This window comes from Capricornis sumatraensis, chromosome 1, assembly GCF_032405125.1.
Source record: "Capricornis sumatraensis isolate serow.1 chromosome 1, serow.2, whole genome shotgun sequence".
Lineage (NCBI taxonomy): Eukaryota > Metazoa > Chordata > Mammalia > Artiodactyla > Bovidae > Capricornis > Capricornis sumatraensis.
This window is the reverse complement of record NC_091069.1, coordinates 60,712,108-60,725,840: the sequence shown is the minus strand read 5'-3', so window position 1 is coordinate 60,725,840 and position 13,733 is coordinate 60,712,108. Positions and strand designations below refer to the sequence as shown.

At 49.2% G+C, this 13,733-nt stretch overlaps 1 protein-coding gene across 1 annotated transcript in view; it reads right to left on the bottom strand.

The window, feature by feature from the left end:
- Positions 1-4,898: 4,898 nt before the first annotated feature.
- NCK2 (NCK adaptor protein 2) overlaps positions 4,899-13,733 on the bottom strand; it is a 118,137-nt gene continuing 109,302 nt past the window's right edge. Inside the window, exon 5 of the mRNA XM_068970828.1 lies at positions 4,899-6,052. Coding sequence (XP_068826929.1) covers positions 5,858-6,052 — 195 coding nt within the window. The 3' untranslated portion in view covers positions 4,899-5,857. The remainder of the gene's footprint in view (positions 6,053-13,733) is intronic.

The following is a 13,733-nucleotide window of genomic DNA, read 5'->3' as shown; positions in this document are numbered from 1 at the left end:
GTCCGATGGGCAGAGTCACTCAAGTTACAAAAAACAGTCGCAGAGGGCGGCAGAGTGCCAGGTACAGGCTGTGTGTGGAATTGTGAGAATGCGTTTTGGATCAGGAGATGCTGAGGAGCAGAGAGTCGGGGGCAGTGGGAGCCCACCTGGATCCAGAGTCCGGACAGCCACGGGTCCACGGGGAGGAGGGAGTGGATGGACCCAGGAGGGCGGTTGAGGGAAGGAATTAGGGAAGTCAGAGAGGCTAGCAGTTCCCACTTAGTGCAGCAGAGCACAGGGGGAATAGGGGGCAGAGCATCATGTACCAAGGGTAGGGGACAAAGAGGTGGTGCGGGCTGGAGTGGGGGTGGCATACTGCCCGAGAAAGGCAGGAGCAAGTGATTCAAGTGAGGAGGAGGAGGATGGGAACTGATGGAGGTAGGGCTGGGTTGTGCTCAGTCACTCAGTCGTGTCCAACTTCTACCACTGAACCACCAATGTCCTCTTTCATTAGGACCATTTAGCAGGTTATACAAAGGTTCTAAGCATTTTACATTATTGTGCAAAGCAGCTCACCTTCTCTACATGAACGATGTTTATCAGTTCTAAGATTGTCCCTAAATGACTGACAGCAGCTCTGCATGCGAGCATCTGAGGCTGTGAATGTGCAAAGATTTCAGGACCTGGCGAAGATCACACCGCTGGAGTGATCTGAGTCAGGCTCAGGCTTACATCCAGTGTGGACACCAAGGTCGCAGGGTTCGAAAAGCAGGGAGGGAGGACCACTGCTTCCTTGGCCTTGAGGCTTCCGCAGGTCCTGACCTGTTCTTGGAGAGCCCCAGGTCCTCAACCATCAACAGAAGCTCAAGTACAAGGCTCTGGTCCTCTGGTTCCCAACTTTGGTTGTAGAACCCAATCCCCAAGCTGAGGTGACTTAGTTACTCAGTTGTGTCTGACTCTTTGCAACTCCATGGACTGTAGCCCATCAGGCTTTTCAAATGCCCATCCCTGGCCAAGGAGGCCATGCATCTTAAGACACTGTCACAGTGAGTCTTTATATTACTGTGGGGTTCATCCATCTTCAGCAGTGACTTACGGTCAAGTCACAGGATCCCTCAAGAAAGGAACACAGACTCTCCAGTTTGCTTGTGAAGCTCAGAGCTGAGCTGGAGAAATGCAAGTGGAGGTGCAGGCAAAGAGGATTTTTTTTTTAAGCTCATTCTCGAGTCCACTGGCTTAATCATGGGCCATGACTTCTGCCAACTGTCCTCACTGGACTGAGCGACATACTGTCGATTTACTTTGTGGGGTTGGGGTTAGGCATCCATCCCAGGGGGTGTATAGGAAAAGCATATCAGAACTTCTATTTTTTAATTACGCAAAAAGAAAAACTTAATTGTACTAATATTTAGTGTTGTTTGCTATTTTTACCAATATTATTCAATATTCTACAATACATATAAATGTGTAAATAAATATATACAGTTAAAAGAAAAAGCCCATTCTAGTCCTGATGATCAGACGTTTCTCTCTAGACCCCAGAAAGGGCAGGCTGTAAGGCAGCAGGTGTGCACACAGGGTCGGAGGTCAGGACAGCACCTGCCCTGCAAGGCCCCACAGCCCAGGAAGGTCCGGGAACCCCTGCCCTCCAGGCTGGAACTTGCGCCCTTGAGAAGCCTGTTCTCCTGGATGGAGCTGTCACCCTCCAGGTCTGAGTCATTATATCTGGCCAGGGGTACTGTCTGCTGGGAGAGGGTGCATCACCCCCACTTTTATGGTGGCTCAGATGGTAAAGAATCTGCCTGCAATGCGGGAGACCCACGTTTGATCCCATGTCAGGGAGATCCTGGAGAAAGAAATGGCAACCCACTCCTGTATTCTTGCATGGAGAATTCCACGGACAGAGGAGCCTCTGGGGGGGCTCCACTCCATGGGGTCGCCAAGAGTTGGACATGAGTGAGCAACTAACACTTTCCACTTTCAAGTTAACATCTACCCCCATGTGATGGTGTCAGGAGGGTGGAGCCCTCATAAGCACCCTCATCAGAACAGCCTAGGAAAAGCTGGCTCTCTCTGCCATTGGAGGGTTCAGGGTGGATGTCTGCAAATGGGCAGGCCCTGGCCACAGCCTGACCACGAGACCTGGTGACCTGACCTCCAGCCTCCAGAACTGTCAGGAATACATCTGACGTTTCTAAGCCGCTCGGCTATAGTATTTTGTCACGGTGACAGGAGCTGAGACTCAGCATAAGTCTTCAGGACGTTGGTTTCAACTTTTGCCTGACCCTCGATGGCTATTGGTGCTATCAGCTCAGCCTGAGGAGGGTGGGGGGCTTCGTTCCACATAACACAGAGAGAACAAAGGGGCTCAGAGAGGTGACTTCCAAGGGTGTGGGCTTGCCAGTCAGCCGAGGTGAGGATGCAGGGTGAGGTCAGGATCAAGCATGGCTCCTGGGCAGGAGGGGCGGTGGCTCCAGGATGCAGAGTCAGCTGGAACCTCCTTGAACACTGGAGGAGGCTGAGTTCTAAGCCGGGGTGGGCTGGCTCCGAAACCACAGAGTGAGGACTACGCTCCAGAGGGCCTCCTGGAGCCAGGGCTCTGGATGGGGCTCCCGAGGAAGCCAAGGTGCATGAGGACGAGGATGGTGTCACGTGGACCACTCGACACAAGGAAGCCTGACTGGCATCTCCCATGGTCCTGCACACATAGGACGATCCTGTCCCGAGTGCCACACCAGTCAACCTTGCACAACCCTGTGAACTACAGAGGTGAAAGCAGCCCTCCTGACTTGTGAGCCAACACTCAGAATGGCTGGATAATGTGCTTGAAGTCACGGGGCCAGTAAGGATGGCCTGGCACTTCCCAGGACAGCAGATGGCACCTGGCCCAGGTGTTAGAGCAGAAATACTAAATACACGAGTCACATACTTGCTGATGAAAAACGCAGGGATTCTAGGGAGCAGTTGGCCAAAACCAGACCTATATTTATTGAAAAGTAGAATTTTAAGAGAAAACTTTCCAACTCTGTTACACTCTCCATCTGAACTTCGGTCTCACTATTTCGGCATCCTGGTGCTGCATGGTAGGAATGGTGAAAGATCAGATCATGAACCCGTCAGCACATGGAAACCAAAGACACAGCGGTACGGCACCACAAATGCTTTGGAAACGGCATATGCTCAGGAGATATCAAGGAAGGGAACTGCAAGACTTGTCCAGTTAAGAGTTTCCTTTGAGAGGCACTTTGGGAGAGCAGATGGGAAGCTTGAGTGCCCAAGAAACATGAGTCTGGAATTCTGCAGAAGCCACGTGTAGGGATCCTGGTGGCTCTAGACTAAGTCACAGGCTCTTCCTGGAAAACGAAGGCACATTTAACGCAAACATATGAGCAGAGACACACAGACCACAAGCCACCAGGTGTTACTGTCCTCCAATGCCTGTGCAAAGAAGGGAACCACAAGACTTGTCCAGGGAACCCCTGGGTGTGCAGAAAGGTGACAGCACAAGTGTACCTGGACGGACTGCTGGTGATCCACACTTCAAACCACACAGGGACCCTGCTGGACACCCCAAACCCCCCTCACGGAACCTCAAGAGGCAAATCCTGATTGACCCCAGGGAGCTAGAGATTCCCCCCTCAGTTGTCTGAGATTAAAAATAATTGTCAGTTACAACCATAAGCATTAAAGAGGTTCCTTAAGCCAAAACGTGTTTGTAATGTGTCCTTTATTTCTTCCCGAATGGCTGTGTGTATCAGTATTTTGGTGTCCAGGCACTCTCAGTATAGAGGGACTCCTGCATGAGGTCAAGGTGGAACTCACGACAGGAAGATCTGAGAGTTGGGAGGAAGTGGGATTTCCGTGACAAAGCCCAGGGTCTACCTGTTTTGTCTAAGATGATGGTTTGCCTCACTCACTATGAGGTCCATTCTTACGTAACTGGGTGACCCTAACCTCAGATTGTTTAGTTCCTAAGTCGTGTCTGACTCTTTTGAGACCCCATGGACTGTAGCCCACCAGGCTCTGTCCACGGGATTTCCCAGGCAAGAATACTGGAGTGGGTTGCCACTCCCTTCTCGAAGGGATCTTCCTGACCCAGGGATCGAACCCACATCCCCTGCATTGGCAGGCAGATTCTTTATCACTGAGTCACCTAAGTCCCATCAATTTCAGGTACCAGATACCAAATTTCTGATTTATCATCAAACGTTTAACAAAGGCAACAACTAAAGATACAATGAACTTGCAAAGAGGAGTGTTGGGGGGGGGTGGGGGGGGAGGTGTGGTCCTGAACCCAGACCCTGGGCTTGCCACCTGCTCCAGGAGGCAGCAGCCACACCCTCATGCAATCATCTGGTGACTCACCTTCTCCGTCTGCGTGATGGGTATGATCACAGGACCACCTCAAGGAGCTGGGACGAGGATGCTGAGTCCAGCAAAGAGGGAGAGATGAGCACACGTCTGCTGCAAGCCAGTGCTCTCTGGCTCTGTATTCCCAGTGCCCAGTGCTCAGAGGGGCTGGACAATGGCTTCCCCAGTGCATGAAAGGCAGGCAGGAGAGGGGAGAGGAAATCCAGAGGAGAGAAGGCTAGCAGATAACAGGCTGGTGACGTACATAATTTGCAGAGTAATTTTAAGACCAAACTTGAGATTCTGGTTTCTCTTGGAGTCATGCTAATTAAAATTTATTATTTCAAGATACAAAAATGTGGTCGTAGAAAAAGAAAACACACAAGTAATAAGTTTATTAGAAGTCCTCCTCAAAGCACTCCCCTGGGGGCAGAGTGCTCAAGCTTATAGGAACCCCTTCCCCACTGCTCAGTCCAGGCTTGGCAAAGGATGAACACAAACAGGGTCTCGTCATAATACTTTTTTATTACAATATCCAAAAAACTGAGTATGCAGTTTAGGAGGTCTCAAGACCCCTTCCTCAACTGTAGGAATGTGCCATCTCAAGACTGTATATTGGAACTATAAAGGAGTTCGGATGTAAAGAGAAAAGAAAATGCAATTTCTTCATAAACATTCTGTGTCTCTTACTACCAACCACATATCCTTTTGTAAACCCTGAAAAATTTCCCTGTAAAGCAAATACTATATATATATATATATATATTTTGTGTGTGCATGTATGTGTGTGTGTGTGTGTGTGTGTGTGAAGTGTGGGTTGCTTCCCTCCCCAAAGATCACCTGTTTTCCTTAATCATCTGCATTAGTGTCAACAAATGGCTACAGGTACATATGACTTTGAGACTTAAATACATCACTGTGAGATTCAAACGAGCCGAAGGGCAAGAGGAAAGAGCACTCTGCTGATGGCACGTCGAGGGGAAATTTCCGAAACCACCGTCTCCCCCAGTCTCTGGCCCCTCTTCTGCAAACCGGCATTCCAGGACCTCTTTTCTTTATTGCAAGCGCAGCCCCAAAGGCACTGGACAGCATCTTCCCTCCTGTCTTGCCCGGTGGTTCCAGTATTGCTAACAACGCCCAGGGTTGTCCCTGGACAGCCTGGGAGCCGTGGGAGCGCAAACGACACGGATGGAGAGCTGCTGGGGTCAGGACTGGGGGTCCCCAGGCAGGTGCCGCCTGCTCTGTGGCTCATGGACATAAGGGCAGCTCTGGTGCATCCACACGGCGCCCGAGGTCTGTAAGGGGGTCTGCTGGCGCGAGCGGTGTGAATGGACTAAGGCTGTCTCCCACGGACGAGGAATAAAGTGAACCGACTCGCTCTGTCCACCTCTCATCATGAAAACCAGCCGGGAGGGCCCGGGATGGCAAAGAGTGGGGCGGTGGCAAATAACCGACCTGGACAAAGAAGGGACCAGGCGGAGAGAACGGGGCCTGCAGGAGAGCCCAGCCAGGGCGCCTTCCCGGGGCATCACTGCAGCGCCCGGACGAGGTAGAGCTTCTCCCCGTGCTCGCTGGTGAAGATGGGGGCCTTCTTGTAGTGCTCCACCAGCTCGTCCATGGTGTGGAAGCGCCGCTGCCCAATGCAGTAGACGTTGTCCACCAGCTGAACCTTGAAATGCTTGTTCTTCCCTGATGCTTTGAGAGACACGGAGAAGTCACTGGGCTGTGGGGGAAAGAGAACACACACAGGTTACCACTGGGCTCCGTGCACCGGCTGGGGAGCCTGGGCTCCGGTCCACACCCAGGGCAGCCACTTCCTGATCTTTAGAACCACCCGGAGGCTGGTGAGATGCTCGTGTTCTGGATCAAAGAAAAGTGACACTGTACTTAGTACTTTTGGTGCAAAATGTACTTTCGCTATTTGAAAACTGGAGACTTGTTCTGAAATGTACAGCACCGATGCTAACCAATACACATTTTTCATTTCCCCAGCTAGTTTTTGGATTTGTAGAAAGTGGTCTGTACATAGGCAGCGGCTAGAAATACATTTCCTCTGGCTTCTATCACTATTAGGAGCTCAGCCAACAGCATGGTGCTGGCCCAAATATAGACACCAAAGTCAATGGAACAGACAGATGAATGAATATAGAAACTGTGGTGTGTGTGTGTGTGTGTGTGTATATATATATATATATATATATATATATATATATATATGCAATTGGAATGTTACTCAGTTATAGAAAAAAAAAAAGAATGCATGCGAATGAGTCCTAATGAGATGGATGAACCTAGAGCCTGTTATACAAAGTGAAGTAAGTCACAAAAAGAAAGACAAATATTGTGTATTAACACATGTGTATGGAATGTAGAAAGATGGTACTCATGACCCTATTTGCAGGGCAGCAGTAGAGACACAGACAGAGAACAGACCTTTGGGCACAGTGGGGGAAGGAGAGAGTGGGACGAACTGAGAGAATAGCATGGAAACATACATATTACCATATGTGTATGAGAGCCAGTGGGAACTTGCTGTATGACACAGGGAGCTCAACCCAGTGCTCTGTGACAAGCTAGAGGGGTGGGATGCAGAGAAAAACAGGACGGGGCTTCAGAAGGGAGGGGACCCATGTATACCTGTGGGTGATTCATGTTGATGTGTGGCAGAGGCCAACACAATATTGTACGGTAGTTATCTTCCGATAATTGTATTCTGTTCTATACTTCTCTATATTGTACAATTATAATCTTTGATTAAAAAAAAAGTCAGTGGAACAGAATAGAGAGCCCAGAAATAAATCCACACTCTCAGGGTCAATTAATCTGTGACAAAGGAGGCAAGAATACACAACAGAAAAAAGGCAGTGCCTTCAATAAGCAGCTAGGAAAGGTGGATAACTACAAGGAATGAGATTGGAACATGATGGCTGACACAGACAATCAATGACAATCAATGAGAGGGAAGGATGTCCCACCCTGCCGTCTCACTGTCACTCCTGTTCTTGCTGTTTCTGAGCCACCCTTTGTTCCTCTCCCTGCTCAACCATTCCTGAGGGGCTCAGAGCGCAGAATGGCCACATGGAGATGCCTCTGCATCCCCAGACTGGATAAGCTCCACTCTCCTTGGCTTTGTTGTTATTGTCACTTAGTTGCTCAGTCGTGTCTGACTCTTCGAGACCCCATGGACTACAGCCCACCAGGCTCCTCTATCCGTGGGATTCTCCAGGCAAGAACACTGGAGTGGGTTGTCATTTCCTTCTCCAGGGAATTGTCCCAACCCAGGGATCAAATCCACGTCTCCCGCACTGGCATGTGGATTCTTTTCCACTGAAACATCTCCTTGGCTGTTGTCCAGCAGAAGACATCCTGACACATCTGTTGGTCAGGGCTGCGTCTAATCCACGGCTGTGTCCACAGAGAGCCCAACAGATGGTGGGAGCTGTATGATCCAGGTCTAAAGTGAATTCTGAGCCCAGACTTTCACCCTTCCCCAAACCAGCAACTCATTGCTGGTGACGACCCACCAACCCAGCCCCTGCTCACATGTCTCCCACCAGGATAAAACCAACAAGCATCCCTTCATTGGTTTTTACACTGACTCTGCAAATGTTTGATCAAAAGTGAACAGATCTTGCAAAATGAGAGACAACTCCATATAAACGAATGACAACTCAGGGAAAGGGGTATCTAGGAGAACCCAGATCTGGGATGGGCCACTGGTCCCCAACAGTCACAACTGTCAGCATCACGATGTTGTAATTATCCTCCAATTTAAATAAATAAATTTTTAAAAAGTATCACAGAGATAGACATATTCAGTTAGTTAGTTAGTAATTGTGTGTCCCTTTGCCCAAAACAGACCAAGTAAATCTTTGAGGGGAAAACCTCATCTTATCTCTATACTAAACCCAGGGCCCAATGCCTTGGGGGAGCCCAGGAAACACTGGGGGAATAAAATTTCAGGAAGAGATGGGAAGATCTAGATCCAGTTAGGCTTTGGGTTGTGTGTTATTTCCAGAATCACAGCCATTCATTAGAGGATTAGGGGTGGATAGGGGTATACAGAACTTGAAAATTATTTTCCCAACTTGATCTCTTATGCCCCTTCCCCAAAAAAGAAATGAGTCATCATGAATGATTCATCGGATCAACCAGCCATCAGCGTGCACACTGCTATATTTAAAACAGGTAACCAATAAGGACATACTGTATAAAACAAGAAACTCTGCTCAGTGTTATGTGGCAGCCTGGAAGGGAGGGGAGTTTGGAGGAAAACAGATACATGTGTATGTATGGCTGAGTCCCTCTGCCATGCACCTGAAACTATCACAACATTCCTAATCGGCCACTGTTGTTTAGTCGCTAAGTCGTGTTCGACTCTTTGTGATCCCAGAGACTGTAGCCTGCCAGGCTCCTCTGTCCACAGGATTCTCCAGTCAAGAACACTGGAGTGGGTTGCCATATCCTCCTCCAGGGGATCTTCTTGACCCAGGGATTGAACTTGAGTCTCCTGCATCTCCTGAATTGGCAGGCAGATTCTTTACCACTGAGGCCACCGGGAAAGCCTCATTAATTGGCCATACTTTAATACAAAAAAGTTAAAATAGTCTAAACGGCACAGAAGGACATTTTAAGTAATCAACTGCACAATTCTCAAATCACTGCTATTTTCACATTTACACAAGACTGATCAAGATGAATGTGAGCTGGCCTCAGTGTTATCAGTATTCTCACCCAAGCTGGATGCTGTGTATGGTTCTGAAAACAGAACAAAGTGAACAGGTACCGCCAGACAAGTGCTTTGCACAGGACGCCCTGAGCATCAGCCCCTTGGCCCCTGTCACGTGGCAGTCAGTTCTGGTGGGTGAAGACGGGAGCAGTCACCATGCCCTGTGTCCAGCAGTATATACATGTTAGGGACTGCTCAGCTCTCTCTTGGGGTTTCCGGTTTTCAAGAAGCAATGTGTAGTTTCAAGATCTGTTCATTTTTAGAAGCATATACGTTCTGTGCCAAAAGCCTGTGCCTTCTGATAAAGATAGAAGGCGACTTCAGTTTTACGTTTAGGACCAGCCGGGCACTGAGCTAGTTTTAGAGACTCTTAATCAGTTCATAGACAAAGTGGCATCGTACGGAGGGAGTGCGTGAGACGGCGTCACTATGTGATAGACTCAATTTTACTTATGCCCCACAATCAGCAGCTGACTTTCTGAATTTGCTTTTAATTTAAGCGCCTTAATTTAGCCTCCTGATATGTCTCCTGTACATATGCATTACGGCAGTAAAACTGGTCACTGTAGCAGAGACAGTAATTTTTAATTCTGTGGACTCCTGAGCAGAAACCTTGAAGTTAAGGACATGGGAGGAATTAAGTTTATACCAAGCAGGGGGTGCCGAACCTTCTGAGAACTCTCATTCCAGCATCTCTGTGCTTCTGATCTATGTGCTAAAATGCACTGTTACATGTCACCAAGTTCTAAAGGAAGCCTGAGGATGAACTGGGCCAAGGGGTCTCAATTTGTGCTCCCAAGTCCAGTAGCATCACCTAGGTGCTTGTCAGAAAAAGCCAATTCTCAGGCCCCACTGCAGACCCCCTGAATGAGGAGCTCAGGGGCAGGGCCGTCCAGGGGCTTCAGATGCAGTTTGAAATGAGGTCTGAGTGAACCACCCACAGTGCTTTCAAGTGTTCAGGGCCATGAGAACAAGACAGGAATGTGATTTACATGCTAAGATGCACCTTGGAGGAGGCGGCTCCGTGACAAAGCCCACCCCCAGGCTGGGGAAGCCTGTCTGACTCTGCCCTGAGGGGTCAGACCTTGCTCTAGATACTCCCTGCAGGGGACCCCCTGGGTGGCACAGCCAGGATTCTCTTCCCTTCTCAAGAAGCCAGCCTCCTGGATCTGACAAGAAAAGGGGCTGCTCCAGAGGTGGGGGGTGGAGGGGGGGGGAGTGGATCCCTGAGAAGTTGGGGCCACCAGTCTTGGTCCTTACAGGCTTGTCTGTCCCAACAGCCTTGGGGAAGTCACGTGAAGGATGGAGCCACATTGGTCTGCACTGGCCGTGGGCACAGGGCAGGAAGGCTCAGCAACCCTCTGAAGCTAAGCATGTCACAGAAACCTGACAGGGGTCTGCTGGCTCAACCACACTGAGAAGAGGACTGAAGCCCACGAGCCCAGCATCTGGGGTGGGACTGACTTGCAGTCACTGGCCCCTAGAGGTCGGTGAGATGCCTCAGACACCATCTCCGGTGGGCAAGTACTTTCCTCGCCCGCATCTTGAGACCAAAATGTAAACACTTCTTGCAGAATTTCTCCTGCAAGTCGAGAAGGAACTGTTTTCAAAGGACAGGTAGTAAAGACTCCTGGCAGTAGAGAGAAGAGGTGGGCTTGCCAGCCTCCAGGAAAGAAATGTTTACGGAGAGCTGAGCAGAGCAGAATGCAAACCTTCCTCCCTCCATCTGGGCTCCTCAGCTCATCTCATCGGACAAGGTGTTTCCCCTTCACTCGCTGAGAAACCACAGAAAAGTGAAGTCATGTCTGATTCTTTGCGACCCCATGGACTGTAACCTGCCAGGTTCCTCTGTCCATGGGATTTTCCAGGCAAGAATACTGGAGTGGGTTGCCATTTCCTTCTCCAGGGGATCTTTCCAACCCAGGGATTGAACCCGAGTCTCTCACACTGCAGGCAGACTCTTTACCATCTGAGCCACCAGGAAAGCCCCCGAGAAACCACAATCAGGGCAGAAAACATTCGCTGGGAGGGCCGGAGTGTGCCTACTGAGGCTGCGGGCCTCCCACCCCTCGCTCTGGGTCTGCCTGTGCTTGTGTGTTGTTAAAAACAAGGGATACAGTTCAAAGAAACCCTAGCAATTTCTATGTTCTTTTCTCCTTGCTAACTGACTGCAGTGGTCAGCAGATTACTGGGAGCAAAGCCTGAATCACCTCTCTTCTGTAAATGAAAATGGAGCCCTCCAGCCTGGGAGACAAGCCTATTCACAGTCCTTCTGCAGTTACAGCTAATAAGAAATGGAGTAGGAAGACAGAAAGGTTTACACTGGTGCTATTAATACATGTGCCAGCTGTGCACACCTTTCTCATATTACAATTTATTAGACTCATTTCTTTTCTTTTTTTTAATACTGACTGATTTGGCTGCTCTGAGTCTTAGTTGCAGCATGCAGGGTCTAGTTCCCTGACCAGGGATTGAACCTGGGTCCCCCACATTGTGAGCTCGGAGTCTTAGCCACTAGACCACTAGGGAAGTCCCAAGATACATTTTTTTTTTTTAAATTTCCACTACAGCTTTTAATTCTTGGGGGGAATCATTTCTAATAGGTACTTGTGAATTTACATGAGAGCAGTATATCCATAAAGAAGGCTGAGCATCAAAGAACTGATGCTTTCAAACACTGGTGCTGGAGAAGACTCTTGAGAGTCCCTTGGACAACAAGGGGAACAAATCAGTGAATCCTAAAGGAAACCATCCCAGAATATTCATTGGAAGGACTGATGCTGAAGCTCCAATACTCTGGGCCCCTGAAGTGAAGAGCTGACTCATTAGAAAAGACCCTGATGCTGGGAAAGATTGAGAAGAGGAGAAGAGGGTGACAGAGGATGAGATGGTTGGATGGCATCATCAGCTCAACAGACACGAGTTTCAGCATGCTCCAGGAGATGGTGAAGGATAGGGAAGCCTGGCATGCTGCAGTCCATGAGGTCGCAAAGAGTCGGACACAACTGAGTGACTAAACAACAACAGCAAGTATGTCAATAAACATTTACATCAAGGGAGCTAATGATCTGGGGGTTTTATGAAAATGTTTCTGACTACTGTTACAGATGAATTATTTGACAGAGTTTTCAGGTGGCTCAGTGGTAAAGAATCAGCCTGCCAATGCAGGAGATGAGATGCAGGTTCGATGCCTGGGTCAGGAAGATCCCCTGGAGTAGGAAATAGCTACCCACTCCAGCACTCTTGCCTGGGAAATTTCACCAGAGAAGCCTGGTGGGCTACAGTCCATGAGGTTGCAAAGAGTTGAACAGGACTGAGCTACTGAGCATGCACACACTCACACCTACACTCTAGTTTGAAAGAACTGTTTTTCAGTTCCCACTCATTTACTGGACACTCATCTGTCTTCATGTTCCACTTGCAGCCTGAAGGGAGGTCTGGACCCCTGGTGGCAGCAATCCTGGGCCAGAGGCCACCAAGTCTGACCTGAGTTCACAAGCCCAGGGGTCAGTGGGCACAGAGGAAGGGCTGGGCATGCTGGCACCTCCTCTGGCTGCTGCTGGCTCCCAGTCACTCTGAATCTACACACTCATGCTGGACAATTGCATCATCAGTGAATGTGGAGAATATTTTCTAAGGTCTCATGCTGTGCTGGGACTCAACGGCCGACAGGATGACACACCATGCACTCCAGTGCTGACCTGGCTGCCATGGGGACAGCACAGCCACGGATGAAGGCAGTTACACTGTGAGCACAGGCCCCATCGTGGGACCCAGGAGCACGGCTCACGGAGGCTTCCCAGGCGGAAAGGAGGAGGAGTGAGGTGTGGACGGCGTGTGTGCCTAGACTGCGCAGGGAGGGGGGTGCTAGGGGGATGGGGGCAGCTGTACTCTACAGTTTTCCAGATGTGTGCGAAGGTCCACAGGAGGAGAGAGCAGAGTCTGGGTAGCATGCAGGAGAGGGCGATGGGAGGGCCACTGAGCCGCCCTTGGCCATGTGACTGGGATTCCCCCAGGGCACCCAGTGGCACAGCCCAGCCGCCTGCACCGCCTCCTTCTGCTCTCGCCACAATTCAGGTTTCAGGTAACAAGCAGCCCTCTGTTCCACTTTCTACAGCATCTCCCTCCAAAAAAGGGGATTCAGCACTCTTCACCTTCTTTTACACATAATACGGCAGAGATAAAACTCCATCCAAAGCCCTTTGCAATAAATGACACAAAAACATAGGGACACAAAATATGGGGAAACAGATGATCTCTTTGGGATCTTCAACATCTTACAGAGAAAAACGGCTTCCTACAACACAGGCTGATGCTTTGCAGACCTCAACCTAGTTTGTAAGCTGTCACTTTCGACAGCAACTGAAAAAATAAAACACTGACAGTTTACAGAGTACACAGAAATTTAGTTACTGGTTATTCTTCACTGTAATACAGTTTCCTAGCCGTATCCACAGAGTAAGTCTGAACAAATACATAAGGATTTACAATGAGCATTAGATGAGAAGGCAGGTAGGAATTTTGAATTTTCTAGATTTAATGAGATATGGATGGAATATAATGATTTAATACGAAGAACTGACACTGTTCCATCTTTAGCTGCTAAAGGTAAATGACAATTAGAGGCGAGGAATGAGAGCAAGAGGTGAGGGGGAGAGAAAACTCGATATTGAGA